This window comes from Scyliorhinus torazame, chromosome 13, assembly GCF_047496885.1.
Source record: "Scyliorhinus torazame isolate Kashiwa2021f chromosome 13, sScyTor2.1, whole genome shotgun sequence".
Lineage (NCBI taxonomy): Eukaryota > Metazoa > Chordata > Chondrichthyes > Carcharhiniformes > Scyliorhinidae > Scyliorhinus > Scyliorhinus torazame.
The window spans coordinates 113182315-113200231 of record NC_092719.1 but is presented as its reverse complement, the minus strand read 5'-3'; the positions used below and the strand labels follow the sequence as shown (position 1 = coordinate 113200231).

At 52.1% G+C, this 17917-nt stretch overlaps 1 protein-coding gene across 1 annotated transcript in view; it reads left to right on the top strand.

Annotated features, from left to right (window-relative positions):
• dnah1 (dynein, axonemal, heavy chain 1) overlaps positions 1-17917 on the top strand; it is a 1119271-nt gene that overhangs the window by 844762 nt on the left and 256592 nt on the right. The window contains exon 60 of the mRNA XM_072472076.1: positions 15604-15723. Coding sequence (XP_072328177.1) covers positions 15604-15723 — 120 coding nt within the window. The remainder of the gene's footprint in view (positions 1-15603; positions 15724-17917) is intronic.

Here is a 17917-nt window from a genome sequence, read left to right as displayed (position 1 = left end):
CCGTGATAATAATTTCAGATCGTGCTCCGCACCTGGTGGATGTGGTTTTGGAGATGGGGCCAGTCCAGCAGCCAGCATGGAGTTTGGATGTGGGACTGTTAGCGGATTTGAGATTTTGTATGAGAATGGCTAGGGTGATTGATGAATATGTGGGGTTCAACAAGAATGAACAGGTGTCAACCTCGATACTGTGGGAGACCCTAAAGGCTGTGATGCGAGGGGAGGTAATTTAGCACAGAATATTAGGGAGATGAGAGGGGGGCACCAGTGGTTGGTGGATGAGATCCTGATCCTGGAGGTGGATGGCAGGTATTCTTTTTTTTAAAATAATTTTTATTAAAGGTTTTCATAAAATATCAATAACAAAATAAGAAAAACAGGAACCCAACAGGGTTAAGTACAAAACACAGTCTGGAAAAGCAACCCTCCATATCCCCCTCCCCCTGTACAAAAATAATAAATTAACATTGACACCCCGACTTAACACAACAGGTATATACACCCCCTCAATAAATAACAAAAACAGTAGTAAAGTAACCCCCCCCCCACTCCCTCGAGCTGCTGCAGCCATTGACCAATGTCTATCGTTCTGCCAGAAAGTCTATGAACGGTTGCCACCGCCTAAAGAACCCTTGTACCGACCCTCTCAAGGCGAATTTCACGCTCTCCAATTTAATGAACCCCGCCATATCACTGATCCAGGATTCCACGCTTTGGGGCCTCGCATCCTTCCACTGAAGAAGAATCCTTCGCCGGGCTACCAGGGACGCAAAGGCCAGGATACCAGCCTCTTTCGCCTCCTGCACTCCCGGCTCCACTGCCACCCCAAATATTGCGAGCCCCCAGCCTGGTTTGACCCTGGATCCTACTACCCTCGACACCATCCTCGCTACGCCCTTCCAGAATTCCTCCAGCGCTGGGCATGCCCAGAACATATGGGTGTGGTTGGCTGGGCTCCCTGAGCACGTAACACACCTGTCCTCACCCCCAAAAAACCGGCTCATCCTTGTCCCGGTCATGTATGCCCTGTGCAGCACCTTAAACTGTATGAGGCTGAGCCTCGCGCACGAAGAGGAAGAGTTCACCCTCCCCAGGGCATCTGCCCACGTTCCCTTCCTCAATCTCCTCTCCCAACTCCTCCTCCCACTTACCTTTTACCTCCACCACTGAGGCCTCCTCCTCCTCCTGCATCACCTGGTAAGTTTCCGAGAACTTCCCCACTTCCCCCCCCCCGAGGGCACCCTGTCCTGCACTGTGTGTGGCAGTAGCCGCGGGAATTCCACCACCTGTCGCCTGGCAAACGCCCTTACCTGTAAGTACCTGAAGGTCTTCCCCGGGGGGAGCCCGTACTTCTCCTCCAGCTCACCCAGACTCGCGAACTTCCCGTCCACAAACAGGTCCCCCAACTTACATATCCCTGCCCTGTGCCACCCCGAAAACCCTCCACCTGTTCTTCCTGGGGTGAACCGGTGGTTCACCCGCATTGGGGTCCACGCCGAGGACCGAACTTCCCCCCTGTGCCGTCTCCACTGCCCCCAAATTTTGAGGGCAGCCACCACCACCGGGCTCGTGGTATACCTCCTTGGAGGGAGCGGCAGCGGCGCCACTGCCAGCGCCCCCAGACTCGTACCCACACAAGACACCGTCTCCAGCCTCTTCCATGCAGCCCCCTCCCTCTCCATCACCCACTTGTGCACCATCGTCGCATTGGCGGCCCAGTAGTACCCACAGATGTTGGGCAGCGCCAGCCTCCCCCTATCTCTAATCTGCTCCAGGAACACCCTTCTCACCCTCGGAGTCCCTGGCGCCCACACAAACCCCATTATACTCCTGTTGACCCGCCTAAAGAAGGCCTTCGGGATAAACACGGGGAGGCACTGGAACAGGAACAAAAACCTTGGGAGCACCGTCATTTTGACTGACTGCACCCTACCCGCCAGGGACAGCGGCAACGCGCCCCACCTCTTGAACTCCTCCTCCATTTGCTCCACCAGCCTTGTGAAATTAAGCCTAGGCAGGGCCCCCCAGCTCCTGGCCACCTGGACCCCCAAATACCTGAAGCTCCTCTCTGCCCTTTTTAGTGGGAGCTCGCCAATCCCCCTCTCCTGATCCCCTGGATGAACTACGAACAACTCACTCTTCCCCATGTTGAACGTATACCCCGAAAAGTCCCTGAATTCCCTAAGAATCCTCATTACCTCCGGCATTCCTCCCACCGGGTCCGCCACATACAGCAGCAGGTTGTCCGCATAAAGTGACACCCTATGCTCCTCCCCACCCCGCACCAACCACTTCCAGTTCCTTGACTCCCTCAGTGCCATAGCCAGGGGTTCAATCGCCAGTGCGAAGAGCAGGGGGACAGGCGACACCCCTGCCTCGTCCCTCGGTGCAACAGAAAGTACTCGGACCTCCTCCTGTTTGTGGCCACACTCTCCATCGGGACCTCATACAACAGCCTAACCGACCTGACAAACCCCTCCCCAAACCCGAACCTCTTCAGCACCTCCCACAGGTACCCCCATTCTACCCTATTGAAGGCTTTCTCAGCGTCCATCGCCTCCACTATCTCCGCCTCCCCCTCCCTCGCCGGCATCATGATAACGTTCAAAAGCCTCCGCACATTCGCGTTCAACTGCCTCCCCTTCACAAACCCCGTCTGGTCTTCATGGATGATCTGCGGCACACAATCCTCAATCCTCGTGGCTGAGACCTTCGCCAGCACCTTGGCATCTACATTTAGCAGGGAGGTCGGTCGGTAAGACCCACATTGCAGGGGATCCTTGTTCCCCCTTCAGGATCAAGGAGATCAGTGTCCAGGACATCGTCGGGGGCAAAGCCCCCACCCCCTCCCTTGCCTCATTAAAGGTCCTGACTAACAGCAGGCCCAGCAGGTCCATATATTTTTTATAGAACTCGACCGGGAAACCATCCGACCCCGGTGCCTTCCCCGCCTGCATGCTTCCTATCCCTTTAATCAGCTCCTCTAGCCCAATCAGGGCCCCCAATCCTGCCACCAGTCCCCCTTCCACCTTTGGAAACCTCAATTGGTCCAGGAAGCGGCCCATCCCTCCCTCCTCCCGTGGGGGCTCGGATCGGTTCAATTCCTCGTAGAAGTCCCTGAAGACCCCATTGATGCCATCCCCACTCCGCACCACGCTCCCTCCCCTGTCCTTAACTCCCCCGATCTCCCTAGCTTCCGAAGCTGATGCACCAGCATCTGGCTTGCCTTTTCCCCATACTCGTATATCACCGCCTGGGCCTTCCTCCACTGCACCTCCACCTTCCTGGTGGTCACCAGGTCGAATTCGGCCTGGAGGCTACGCCTCTTCCTCAACAATCCTTCCTCGGGCTCCTCCGCATACCTCCTGTCTACACTCACCATCTCCCCCACCAGCCTCTCCCTCTCCCCCCGCTCCCTCCGCTCCTTGTGGGCCCTAATGGAGATCAGCTCTCCCCTCACTACCGCCTTCAGTGCCTCCCATACCATCCCCACTCGGACCTCCCCGTTGTCGTTGGTCTCCAAGTACCTCTCTATACTTCCTCGGATCCGCTCACTCACCTCCCCGTCCGCCAGCAGCCCCATCTCTAAGCACCACAGCGGGCGCTGGTCCCTCTCCTCCCCCATCTCCAAGTCCACCCAATGCGGGGCATGGTCCGAGATGGCTATTGCCGAATACTCCGTATCCTCTACTCTCGCTATCAGCACCCTACTCAAAATAAAAAAGTCAATTCGGGAATAAGCCTTATGGACATGTGAGAAGAATGAAAATTCCCTAGCCCCCGGCCTTGCAAATCTCCAAGGGTCCACCCCTCCCATCTGGTCCATAAATCCCCTCAAACTCTAGCCGCCGCCGGCTTCCTACCCGTCCTAGACCTGGAGCGATCCAGCGCCAGATCCAGCACCGTGTTACAGTCTCCCCCCATTATCAGGCCCCCCACTTCCAAGTCTGGGATCCGACCCAACATACGCCGCATAAAACCCGCATCGTCCCAGTTCGGGGGATACACATTGACCAGTACCACCCTCTCTCCCTGCAACTTACCACTTACCATTATGTACCTACCGCCATTATCTGCCACAATGCTCGACGCCTCGAATAACACCTTCTTTCCCACCAAGATCGCCACCCCTCGATTTTTGGCATCCAGCCCCAAGTGAAACACCTGACCTACCCACCCTTTCCTCAATCTTACCTGGTCTGCCACCTTCAGGTGTGTCTCCTGAAGCATAACCACATCCGCCTTGAGCCCCTTCAGGTGCGCGAACACGCGGGCCCTCTTAACCGGCCCATTCAGTCCCCTTACATTCCAGGTAATCAGCCGGATCAGGGGGCTGCCCGCCCCCCTCCCCCGCCGATTAGCCATAGCCCCTCCTCGGCCAGCCACGCGCCCGCACCCCACACCCGGCCCGTTCCCCACAGCGGCTTACCCCCCGTCTCGACCCCCCCACTCGCTCCAGCTCCCCCTTGACCACAGCAGCAGCAGCTCGATTTCCCCCCACCCCCCCACCCCTGGCTAGGACCCATCCTAGCTGATTTACTCCCCCCATTGCACTTCCGCTCCTGCTGACCCCGGCCACTCCCGCCTCTCCTTCGACTCCTCCCATTGTGTGGCACACCCTCCTTCCCCTTTCCCCTTCCATAGGCTACCCCCTCCCCCTTCTACTCTAAGCGCGGGAAACAACCCTCGCTTCCCCGCCCTGGCCCCGGCCCCGCCCCCTCCAGTCTTGAGCGCGGGAAAAAGCCCGCGCTTTCCACCTACCAGGCCCCACCACCTCTGACGCAGCTCCTTTTACAGGCCCAGTCCCCTCACCCCTGACTCGGGCCGCCCCCTCCCCCGCGGGGCCCCATCTCACCGCTGTCGCCCCCCCCCCCCTGTTCCGTTTACCTACCCCCCTCCAACAGCTCCCCCGACCAACACAGTGCCCAACCCGCCCCAGCCACCCTCACCGACCCGAGAGAGAAAAACGCAGAGAAAAGAAACCCGGAGCAATACAAAGGCCCCCCCCTCAAGAAAAAATATAAACATAACATATCAACCGTAGTCCCCAATCACCCATCCCAACCCTCAATCTGTGTCCAACTTCTCGGCCTGAACAAAGGCCCACGCCTCCTCCGGAGACTCAAAATAATGGTGCCGGTCCTTGTAGCTGACCCACAGTCGCGCCGGCTGCAACATGCCAAAATTCACCCCCTTCCTGTGCAGCACCGCCTTCGCTCGATTGTACCCCGCCCTCCTCTTCGCCACCTCCGTACTCCAGTCCTGGTATATTCGAACCTCCGCATTCTCCCACCTGCTGCTCCTCTCCTTGTTGGCCCACCTGAGCACACACTCCCGATCGACGAACCGATGGAACGAAGAGCACCGCCCGCGGAGGCTCATTAGCCTTGGGCCTCCTCGCCAGCACTCAATGGGCCCCTTCCAGCTCCAGGGGCCCCTGGAAGGACCCCGCTCCCATCAGCGAGTTCAACATGGTGACCACATAGGCCCCCACGTCCGGCCCCTCCAGCCCCTCCGGGAGGCACAGAATCCGCAGATTCTTCCGCCTCGACCGATTCTCCATCTCCTCGAACCGCTCCTGCCATTTCTTGTGGAGCACCTCGTGCCTTTACCGCCAGGCCTAAGATCTCGTCCTCATTGTCAGAGATCTTTTGTCGAGCCTCGCGGATCGCCACCCCCTGGGCCGTCTGTGTCTCCAGCAGCTTATCAATAGAAGCCTTCGTCGGCTGTAGCAGGTCCGTTTTAATTTCTTTGAAGCAGCGCTGGATAACCTCCTGTTGCTCCTCCGCCCACTGCATCCACGCTGCCTGGTCTCCGCCCGCCGCCATTTTGTCCTCCTTCCCTCGCACCTTCTTCGTTCGGGTCCACCACCACCTTTTTAGTCGCCCCGCTCCTGGTTGAAGCCATATGTTGACGGGGAGCTGTTGTGAACTCCTTCCCACACCGGGAAACGTCGAAAAAGTGCCATTGGGGGCCCTCAAAAGAACCCAAAAGTCAGTTTTTGCAGGAGCCGCCGAATGTGCGACTTAGCTCCGCATAGCCGCAACCGGAAGTCGATGGCAGGTATTCAAGTGACCCGACGACTGCAGAGCTCCTGGCTAGTAGAAAGTTGCAGATGCAATTTGATCTGCTATGCACTGATAAGGCAGTGCAGCTGTTGCGGCGCTCGATGGGATGATGTAAGGATATGGGGAGACAGCCAGTTGGTTTTTGGCTGGCCAGCTGAGGCGACAGGCGGCCTCACGGGAGATGCTACGAATTCGCGAATAGGTTAGTGTTGATTCTGGATAAAGTTAATGGGGCGTTAGAGATGATTATAAGAATCTTTATAGGTTGGAGCCGCCGGAAGAGGAATCTGATATGTTACAGTTTTTGGACGGTTTGGTGTGTCTCCATGTGGAGGAGGAAAATCGTGAAGGATTGGAGGCGCCGCTGGGGGTGGAGGACATCCAAACAGCAATTGGGCAAATGCAGATGGGTAAAGCGCCAGGGCCTGATGGATTTCCGGTGGAGTTTTATTAAAAATTTGCTGGCCGTTTGGCGCCGCGCTGGTGGTTTGAGGACTTGGTGCTCGGGAGTCTCGCCCAGAGACAGAGATGCGAGCGACCATCTCTTTTCTGCTAACGAAGGATAAGGACCCAGCGGAGTGTGAGTCGTACCGCCAATTTCATTATTAAATGTAGATGGCTAAGGCGTTAGTGCTGAGGTTGGAGGGGTGTCTCCCGCAGGTTATTGGGGAAGATCAGACGGGGTTTATGATTATTGTCGTCTAATGTGAAGCAACTGTTGAATGTGGTATTGTCCCCAATGAAAGCGAGGGAGCAGGAGGCCTTTGTGGCACTGGATGCTGAGAAGGCCTTTGATACGGTAGAATAGGGATATCTGTTCACAATGTTGGAATGGTTTGGGATAGGGCCTAAGTTTGTGGCGTGGGCTTGGTTATTATATAAGGCACCTAAGGCTAATGTTCGTACAAACAATGTGAGTTTGGGATATTTTAAGTTGCACAGGGGAGCGAGGCAAGGGTGCCTTATGTCCCCCTCGTTGCCGATTGAGCCATTGACCATTGACCTGATGGCTTTGGATAGGTGGAGAGGGGTAGCAAGGGGGTGGGGGGACGGTTGAACATAGGGTGTTCTTGTATGCTGATGATCTTTTTATATATGTAATGGATGCAATCCCCATAATGGGTGATATCATGTCACTGCTGGAGCGATTTGGGGCTTTTTCAGGGTATAAATTGAATTGGGAGAAAATTGAATGTTTGCTGGTTGCTCAGCCGGGGTGAGGGGTCAATTTGGGGGTGTTGCCGATGCGTCTTATGGGTTCCTATTTTAGATACTATAGGGTGCAAGTGGCCCGGGATTGGGCCTGGCTTCGGAGATTGACTTTTAAGAGCCTGGTGAGTCGGGTTAAAGCGGATTTGCAGAGATGGTACAGCCTCCCTTTGTCCTTGGTTGGCAGAATTTAGTGGGTGGAAGTGAATGTCCTGTCATATTTTCTGTTTTTATTTCAGTGCTTGACGCTTTATTTGCCAAAACCCTTTTTGGGGGAGTGGAGAGATTGCTTTTACATTCATTTGGGCGGGAAAAGAAGCTAGGATTCGGAAGACGACACTTCAGAGGGATCGGCAGTTGGGGGGTTTGGCATTGCCAAATCTGATATATTAATATTGGGCGGCGAACGCGGAGAAGGTGCTGAGATGGTGTGTGGCTCCTGAGGCTTTATGGGTGCGGCTGGAGTCGGGCTCGTGTAGGGGGTTGGGGCTAAGGGCATTGGTGACGGCTTCGTTACCTTTTTCTCCGGGAAAGTACTCAGGGAATCCGGTGGTGGTCTCCACATTGAAGAAATGAAGACAATTTCGACAGTCTATCAAATTGGTGATGGTATTGAAGTTGGCCTGTGCGAACCATAGGTTGAGGCTGGTGAAGCTGGATGCTAGGTTTAGGGAATGGGAGGAGAAGGGGGTTGCTGTGATGAAGTATTTGTTTTTGGGGGGGCAATTTGCGAGCCTTGAGGTGCTGGCGGAGAAATTTGGACTTTCACGGGCAGATACATTTGGATATTTACAGGTGCGTGACTTCGCAAAGAAGATGTTTCCAACATTTTTTACAGAGAGGGTAGTGGGTGCCTGGAACTTGCAGCCGGAGGAGGTGGTGGAAGCAGGGATGATAGTGACGTTTAAGGGGCATTTTGACAAACACATGAATAGGATGGGAATAGAGGGATACGGACCCCGGAAGTGTAGAAGATTTTAGTTTAGACGGGCAGCATGGTCGGCGCAGGCTTGGAGGGCCGAAGGGCCTGTTCCTGTGCTGTACTTTTCTTTGTTCTTTGTTCTATTCCCTGTGGTGCAACCTTCCGCGTTGCTGGAGCGGGTTTGTCCTTGGCAGGAACGGAGGAGGGGAGTACCTTGGGAGTTATGGGAGGCTTATAGTGAAGGTGGCAGTATCCTTGGAGGGGGTTAAGGCCAAGTGGGAGGAAGAGTTGGTGTCCGAGCTGGAGGACGGGGTGTGGTATAAGATTCTGCGTATGGTGAATGCAGCCTCAATATGTGCGAGTTTAGGGCTGATAAAGTTGAAGGTAGTGCACAGGGCCCATTACCCCGGGAGAGCTAAGTACACCGTGAGGGCAGCAATTGAAGGATTCTACCGAAGATGACAGCTGTCTATTTTGTACTTTAAAGAGCTGGTCACCGTTAGATGTTAGGGAGGCAGGGAATGGGGTTCGGGGGAGGGGAGGTGGTAGGATTTCTGTTTAGTTTTCTTGGGGAGGGAGAGTTCGGGGGTGGAGTTTGTTATTACCGGTTATTGTTTTATTATGTATAAAATTTAAAAAGCGGAATAAAAGTATTTTTTAGAAAGGAGGTTCTGTTGGGATCATATTCACACATAAAATACGTCAAAACCTTCTCAGTTTTCAAAATTTCTGCTTCATGTGAAATGGGTCCTACAGTATGAATCTATACAACGTGGAAACAAAAGCTGCACGTATTCTCAGCTATTTTAACACAGGCATTAACTCTTTTATTGGAAATGGGGTAATTACCATTAAAATTATTCAATAATGTTAGAAATTTAGCAGGGCCAGCAACAAGACAGGCATCACCTATGGTAATGTTACCAGTGAAATGGAAATCTGTGCCTTGTGGTGCTAGGTGAGCTGTTGAAGACATCACAATTAAAGGTAATGAAACCTACATCTACTCCTGAATCAGTGCTCTCGGTGCAGGAGATTCTCATGACAACAGTGTAGCTGGCAAGGTCAGCATTTATTGTCCATCCCTCATGGCTCACCTTCTCAAGCAACATGCTCACATCCCAGGAAGAAATAAAAATTGGTATTTGGAGCTCCCATTTATATATTTTTTCTCTGGCATTTCCACACTGGGGTCTCTGGTGCTGAAAGCAAACTCAAACAATGTGTGTCATGGAACCTTCTTTCACAATGGGCTGGATTCTCCGTTATTGGGACTATGACCCCACGCTGGCGTCAAAACGGTGGCGTTTCACGCCAGAAAAACTGACATGAAAGGACCACAAATTCTTATCTCGGCCCCCGCACTTCCGGGTCGGAGGCCGCGCATGCGCATGGCGGTGGCCTCCAGCGGCCGCGCCATGCTCCATGGCGGACCCGGACCATGGAGCGGGACCCGATAAATAAACCCCCCAAACGGCCGCGTGCCCAACCCTCCATGCTGCACAAACATTTTCCAGCCGCCTATACGGGCCCCCTGCCCTCCGATCGGCCCGCCCCCGACCAGGGCAGACGGCGACTGAGTCCGCAGCCGCCACATGAGTATCCCGACCGGCTGGACCATATTAGATCCACGCCGTCGGGGCTTCGGCCGGTCGGGGGCAGAGAAAGTCTGAGCGGGCCTCTGTCAGTGGTCCCGGGTACGTCCTTGGCGGCACAGAGTACTTCCCAAGTACTCCGCTTTCCGGGGCTCGCAGAATCGGGGAACCAGCGCCGGTCCGAATCCTTGCGGGAAAATGGATTCTCCGCAACCGTGCCAGCCGCGATTTCGGCGTCGGGGTGTGGAGAATCCAGCCCAATGTATTTTCTGCGCGAGGTTAGGAGATGTGATTGTCCCGAATAATATGAGACAAAGAGAGAACTTGCATTGACATAGCACCTGCCACATATACACAGGAGAGCTCAAAGTACTTTACAGCCAATGACATACTTTGCGGTTTAGTCATTTGTTGTTACCCAGAGAAATGCAGCAACTAATTTGCATGCAGCAAGATCCCACACAAACCAATGAGATTATGAGAAGTTAATCTGCATTTGATGTTGGTTAAGGACTAAACATTGACCAGGCTACTGGATTCGAGTATCTGTCCCAGCTGCCTAGGTTGAGCATCAATATCTGAGGCTGGATATATTTCTGGGTATCACATTAACAATGGGTATTTCGGGCGGCACGGTGGCTCAGCGGTTATCACTGCTGCCTCATGGTGCCAAGGTCCCCGGTTCGATCCGAGGTCTGGGTCACTGTCCGTGTGGAGTTTTCACATTCTCCCCGTGTCTGCGTGGGTCTCACCCCCACAACCCAAACGATGTGCAAGATAGGGGCCATGCTAAATTGCCCCTCAATTGGAAAAAAAATAATTGGATACTCTTCTGAATTTATTTTAAAAAAACAATGGGTATATTGTGATCAGAGGTGGGATTCTCCGCAATCGGCGCGATGTCCGCCTACCGGCGCCAAAAACGGCGCGAATCAGTCCGGCATCGCGCCGCCCCAAAGGTGCGGCATCCTCCGCATCTTGAGGGGCCGAGCCCTCACCTTGAGGGGCTAGGCCCGCGCCGGACTGATTTCCGCCCCGCCAGCTGGCGGGAAAGGCCTTTGGTGCCCCGCCAGCTGGCGCGAAACTTACTTTGCCGTGCGGCGCATGCGCGGGAGCGTCAGCGGCCGCTCACTGCATCCCCGTGCATGCGCAGTGGAGGGGGTCTCTTCCGCCTCCGCCATAGTGGAGACCATGGCGAAGGCGGAAGGAAAAGAGTGCCCCCACGGCACAGGCCCGACCGCGGATCGGTGGGCCCCGATCGCGGGCCAGGCCACCGTGAGGGCAACCCCGGGGCCAGTTCACCCCGCGCCCCCCCCCAGGACCCCGGAGCCCGCCCGCGCCGCCTTGTCCCGCCGGTAAGAGAGGTGGTTTGATTCTCGCCGGCGGGACAGGCATTCCAGCAGCGGAACTTCGGCCCATTGCGGGCCGGAGAATCGCCGGGGGGGAGGCCCGCCAACCGGCGCAGCGCGATTCCCACCCCCGCCGAATATCTGGTGCCGGAGAATTCGACAACCGGCGGGGGCAGGATTCACGCCAGCCCCCGGCCATTCTCCGACCCGGCGGGTGGTCGGAGAATCCCGCCCCAGATATCTCTGGAACACAACAACAGGAGACTGGTCAAAGTATCAGCTAGAGGTTAGTTTCCGAAGGTGGGAGCAGTTTTTTGGGTTGTGAATGAAAGCGTCTTTATTGTAGTGATGTTTTATTTGATGAATTTTTGTTTTGGAAGTGCTTTGATCAGTGTTTCTATCTTCATATTATCCATCTGTTGCAATCCTTATTATCTTATAGTTAATCAAAACTTGCTCTCAAATGATGTGGAGATGCCTGCGTTGGACTGGGGTGAGTCTTACAACACCAGGTTAAAGTCCAACAGATTTGTTTCGAATCACTAGCTTTCGGAGCACTGCTCCTTCCTCAGGTGAATGAAGAGGTATGTTCCAGAAACATATATATAGAAAAGATGCCAGACAATGCTTGGAATGCAAGCATTAGCAGGTGATTAAATCTTTACAGATCCAGAGATGGGGTAACCCCAGGTTAAAGAGGTGTGAATTGTATCAAGCCAGGACAGTTGGTAGGATTTCGCAGGCCAGATGGTGGGGGATGAATGTAATGTGACATGAATCCCAGGTCCCGGTTGAGGCCGCACTCATGTGTGCGGAACTTGGCTATAAGTTTCTGCTCGGCAATTCTGCGTTGTCGCGCATCCTGAAGGCCGCCTTGGAGAACGCTTACCCGGAGATCAGAGGCTGAATGCCCTTGACTGCTGAAGTGTTCCCCGACTGGAAGGGAACATTCCTGCCTGGTGATTGTAGCGCGATGTCCGTTCATTCGTTGTCGCAGCGTCTGCATGGTCTCGCCAATGTACCACGCTTCGGGACATCCTTTCCTGCAGCGTATGAGGTAGTCAACGTTGGCCGAGTCGCACGAGTATGTACCTCATACCTGGTGGGTGGTGTTCTCACGTGTAATGGTGGTATCCATGTCGATGATCTGGCACGTCTTGCAGAGATTGCCATGGCAGGGTTGTGTGGTGTCGTGGTCACTGTTCTGAAGGCTGGGTAGTTTGCTGCAAACAATGATTTGTTTGAGGTTGCATGGTTGTTTGAAGGCGAGTAGTGGGGCTGTGGGGATGACCTTGGCAAGATGTTCATCTTCATCGATGACGTGTTGAAGGCTGTGAAGAAGATGTTGTAGTTTCTCCGCTCCGGGAAAGTACTGGATGACGAAGGGTATTCTGTCGGTTGTGTCCCGTGTTTGGCTTCTGAGGAGGTCGGTGCGGTTTTGTGCTGTGGCGCGTTGGAACTGTTGATCGATGAGTCGAGCGCCATATCCCGTTCGTACGAGGGCATCTTTCAATGTCTGTAGATATCTGTTACGCTCCTCCTCATCTGAGCAGATCCTGTGTATACGGCGAGACCATGCAGACGCTGCGACAACGAATGAACGGACATCGCGCGACAATCACCAGGCAGGAATGTTCCCTTCCAGTCGGGGAACACTTCAGCAGTCAAGGGCATTCAGCCTCTGATCTCCGGGTAAGCTGGCCTTTCTCCGTTCTCCAAGGTGGCCTTCAGGACGCGCGACAACGCAGAATCGTCGAGCAGAAACTTACAGTCAAGTTCCGCACACATGAATGCGGCCTCAACCGGGACCTGGGATTCATGTCGCATTACATTCATCCCCCACCATCTGGCCTGCGAAATCCTACCAACTGTCCTGGCTTGACACAATTCACACCTTTTTAACCTGGGGTTACCCCATTTCTGGATCTGAAAAGATTTAATCACCTGCTAATGCTCACATTCCAAGCATTGTTTGGCATCTTTGAATTTGTCTCTATATATATGTTTCTGGAACATACCTCTTCATTCACCTGAGGAAGGAGCAGTGCTCCGAAAGCTCGTGATTCGAAACAAACCTGTTGGACTTTAACCTGGTGTTGTAAGACTTCTTACTGTGCTCTCAAATGAACAGGGATATCCACTGCTTGCTGAAGTCTAGGTCTGAGGCGTTCAATCAGGCGACCCTGACCTACACAAGAAAGCCAGATATGATCAAAGATGCCAAAAGACAGTACCGGACCAAGCCCGAGTCCCAGGCCAGCCACACGGACCCCCGCCGACTATGGCAAGGTATACAAGACATAACAGGCTACAAGATGAAGGCATGCAAAATCACCGGCTCCAACGCACCCCTCCCTGATGAGCTCAACGCATTCTATGCCTGCTTTCAGCAAGAGGTCAGCAAGAGCACGTCCTCCACCACAGAGGCCTCGGATGAACTTGTATCTGAGGTCACCATTGCAGCCCTCTCGAAGGTCAACCCACGGAAAGCCACTGGCCCGGATGGGGTACCCGGACGAGAACTCAGGTCTTGCACGGATCAGCTGGCGCAGACATCTTCAACCACTCTTTACAACAATCTGCGGTCCCTATCTGCTTCAAGACAAAGACCATCATCACTGTGTTATGGAATGGGTTAAGATTCATTCCAATTAGATGTCTCATTGATGTTAAGCATCCAATAATTGACACTGATATGTAAAGAGGCTGCAGGTGGATTTTGGGTGCATGTGATGTGGTGATAGAGTTTTGTACAGAGCTGTGTTCAAGGAAAATAAAGGTGTTTGTGAAAAGGAGCAGAATTCTTGAATCTTTACTCAACAGCAGCTGGAAGCTAACACCCTGTACCAAAGAAAAGCCAAGCAGCGTGCCTTAATGACTGTCGTCCAGTGGCTCTGACATCCATCATTATGAAGTGCTTCGAAAGATTAGTCATGGCACGAATCAACTCCTAGACTGCCTTGATTCTCTGCAGTTCGCCTATCGCTGCAACAGGTCCACAGCAGACACCATCTCCCTGGCCCTGCACTCAACCCTGGAACACTTAGATAACAAATATACCTATGTCAGACTCTTATTTATTGACTACAGCTCAGCCTTCAACACTATTATTCCTACGAAGCTCATCTCTAAACTCCGTGGCCTGGGCTTCGGCTCCTCCTCTGCGACTGGATCCTGAACTTCCTAACCCACAGGCCACAATCAGTAAGGATAGGCAATAACACCTCCTCCACAATCATCCTCAACACCAGTGCCCCAAAAGGCTGTGTCCTCAGCTCCCTACTATACTCTTTATACACCTATGACTGTGTGGCCAAATTCCCCTCCAACTCGATTTTCAAATTTGCTGATGATACCACCATAGTGTGTCGGATCTCAAACAATGACGAGACAGAGTACAGGAATGAGATAGAGAATCTGGTGAACTGGTGTGACGACAATAATCTCTCCCTCACTGTCAACAAAACAAAGGAGATTGTCATCGACTTCAGGAAGCGTAGTGGAGAACATGCCCCTGTCTACATCAATGGGAACGCAGTAGAAAGGGTTGAGAACTTCTGCCCAAGACCGCAAGAAACTACAAAAGGTCATCAATGTAGCCCAATCCATCACCCAAATCAGCCTCCCATCTATTGACTCTGTCTACAATTACTACTGCCTCGGAAAGGCAATCTGCATAATTAAGGACCCCACGCACCATGGACATACTCTTTTCCACCTTCTTCCATCAGGAAAAAGATACAAACTTTGGGGTCACGTACCAACTGACTCAAGAAGCTTCTTCCCTGCTGCCATCAGGCTTTTGAATGGACCTACCTCGTATTAAGTTGATCTTTTGTCTACACCCTAGCTATGACTGTAGCATTATATTCTGCAGTCTCTCCTTCCTTCCCTATGTACGGTATGCATTGTTTGTACAGCATGCAAGAAACAATACTTTTCACTGTATATTAATACATGTGACAATAATAAATCAAATCAAAATTTTGTTTCTTGCTCATGTGACAACTAGAACCACAATTTGCATATTCCAAAACTGCTTTGGGTGTAAATGTTCCATGCTTGTTAGGTGAATTGGACATTCTGAATTCTCCCTCAGTGTGGCGACTAGGGGATTTTCACAGCAACTTCATTGCAGTGTTAATGTAAGTCTACTTGTGACACTAATAAAGGTTATTACATTTTTATTATTAAGTGGTTAATTTAGGACGAGGACAAGGCTATTCAATCCTTTAAGCATGTTCAGCCATCAGTTGGATCATGGCCTCAACTTGATTTTAACAAATTTCAATTGCCCCAGCATCTACAGCCTTTTCGGACAGAATTCCAGATTTCCATGACCCTTTTTATGAAATACCTGTTCCAGATTTCACTCTTGAATGGCCTAACTCCATTTCTAATATTATGTCCTCTTATTCTTGGTTCAGTGTTACGTGCTGCCATTTCTTTTTTTTCCACAGATTGCAGGTCTTCCGAAAGATGCATTGTCAGTGGAAAATGGAGTAATCACACAGTACACTCAACGGTGGCCACTATTTATTGATCCACAAAGTCAAGCAAATAAATGGGTAAAGAATTTGGTAAGTGTAATAGATTTAAACATGTGAGACATTGCCCAAAGAAAGACTTAGTTCTTTAGGCCTTGCAGTAAAAACTTCACACCCCTCAAAGATTAGAAGATATGAACCATAGTATGATTTGCAACTGTGACATTGGGAGCATCACCTCCCAACCCGTTCTGCAGTTTACAGAACGACCCCGCAATCGAATGGGACTCTTTCATTTCAGGGCCTCGGCAAGGAACTTCCCGCAGAGGCCGTACTTAGACCCATTTCCTGCACTGACGAGGCTCTGCTCGCCAGTGTAGGTCAAAATCGGGGCGCCAATCCCCACCGCAGCCGCCTCCCCCAACCCCTCAACTCACCGAAAAGGTGGTCATAATGCCCCTCACATCCAACCCAATAAGGGAAGGGCACCCCTGGGCCTGATCCCTGGCACAGGCAAAATGCTACGTCGACACCTGGGCATCTGGTAGTGCCAGGTTGGCACCCAGGTGGGCACTGTCAGGGTGGCCAGGTGGCACTGCCAGGGTGCCAGGCTGGCAATGCCAAGGTGCCTGGGTGGCATTGGGATGCCAGGATACCACCCTACCCAGAACTCGACCACCCAGGGCCCCCAATCGCACAGGAGACCCCCCTCAAGTGTCAGTACGCCTGGTCCCAGTTTGTGGAGACCAGTGCTAAACAGAGCTGGGCTGGGGTCTCCTCAGTGAGGGGATTTGGCCCCAGGTGCTGTTAGATCCGGCTAATGCCTTACTGCACACTTTAACATGCATATTTGGATCCCGCCCATTGTGGGCGGGATCCAGATCACAGCATTGATCTCGCAAGGCGTGGTGACGATTTACCAGCCACATTGTATCCCGAGTCGGACACGGGCGTTAGATTCTGCCCTAAGTCAGCAGAATGTTTGTGGTACATTGAGCCTCACCCGATCCAATATCCTATGCTATGGCATGAATACTCATTATATTAAAATTTGTCATACCTTCATAATAAAGTCAGCAGTGCGCAAGAATCTCATGGCACCCACTTCACATTTGTTTAAAGGTGACATTCACTAACCAGCTTTGTGCAGTTGTGTCTGAGGTCAGCCCTTTTCTTCGTTAAACTCCATGTGCAACCCCCCACGCCCTGCCCACTGAGAGTTACCGGCTACTTGGTCACTAGCATCTGGCCAACGCCATCTGTGTCACCAGGGGAGCAGTAGTAGCTGCTGGCAATGCACCCACCAGAAGCTCTGGATCAGTGAGGGACACAGGTTACAGATGAGTGAGGGCAGGCTGGGGATCACAGGCAGGGGGTCAATGGCCACAGGGGACTTGTTGAGGTAGGAAGTCAGAAGAAAAGACAAGACAGTAACTATCAGCCGACCCGTCTGCCTCCCATCCAAATGCCGGGATTCCTTGATCAAGAACTGAGTACCTCAGGGCCCACTCCTCCCAGGAGTCTGCAAGCAAACTCGACAGGATTTGCTTTTCTAACTTCCTACATTGTAAGTCTCCCTTCGTCTATCCACTGCTGGTTGAACAACTAAATGGCCTTCACATCCTAGACTTAATGAGGGAAGAGGCAGGAAGGAGTTGAGGTCTCGATCTGCACACTCTAGCCAATTGACTGCTCCCCCGCAGATATGCAGATATGTTAGCTACTTGTGACTATGTTTTATGTCCTAAAAATGTCATATAAAAGTAACCTGCGAAAAGATATTTTGTGTAATACATTCTTAGATATTCTTGTGAATAAAGTCATTGGGCAGTGCAAGTCTATAGACAAGAAAACACCTCTCTACAACATGCAAAACACTTCACAAATGTAAGAGGCTGCAACATAATTTGAGTATCAAATCACTGGTGAGGTGGTGGTTGTGACCAATTTTATTTCACTAGAACTAAAATCCACTGCAGTTGCTGCAAAAATAAAAACCAAAAAGCATTTCCAACAGCACTTGTTAAAGGGTGGGATCCTTTATCAAAATGCTAAACTATAGCTTGATCTTTTGCTTTCAGATTTTGATGTCAGATTACAAGCATTATTGGAATAGATAGTAGTTGACCAACCATTAAACACTTCCTTATCCAATGACTTCAATCTACTACCAATCCATTCCCACCAACTTTCTTCCCCTACAGCAAATGAATATTACATAATTTTCCTTTAGAGCTTGCTTGGATGAGGTCTGCCTTGTTTGCCAATCAGGGGTGTGAAATACCCA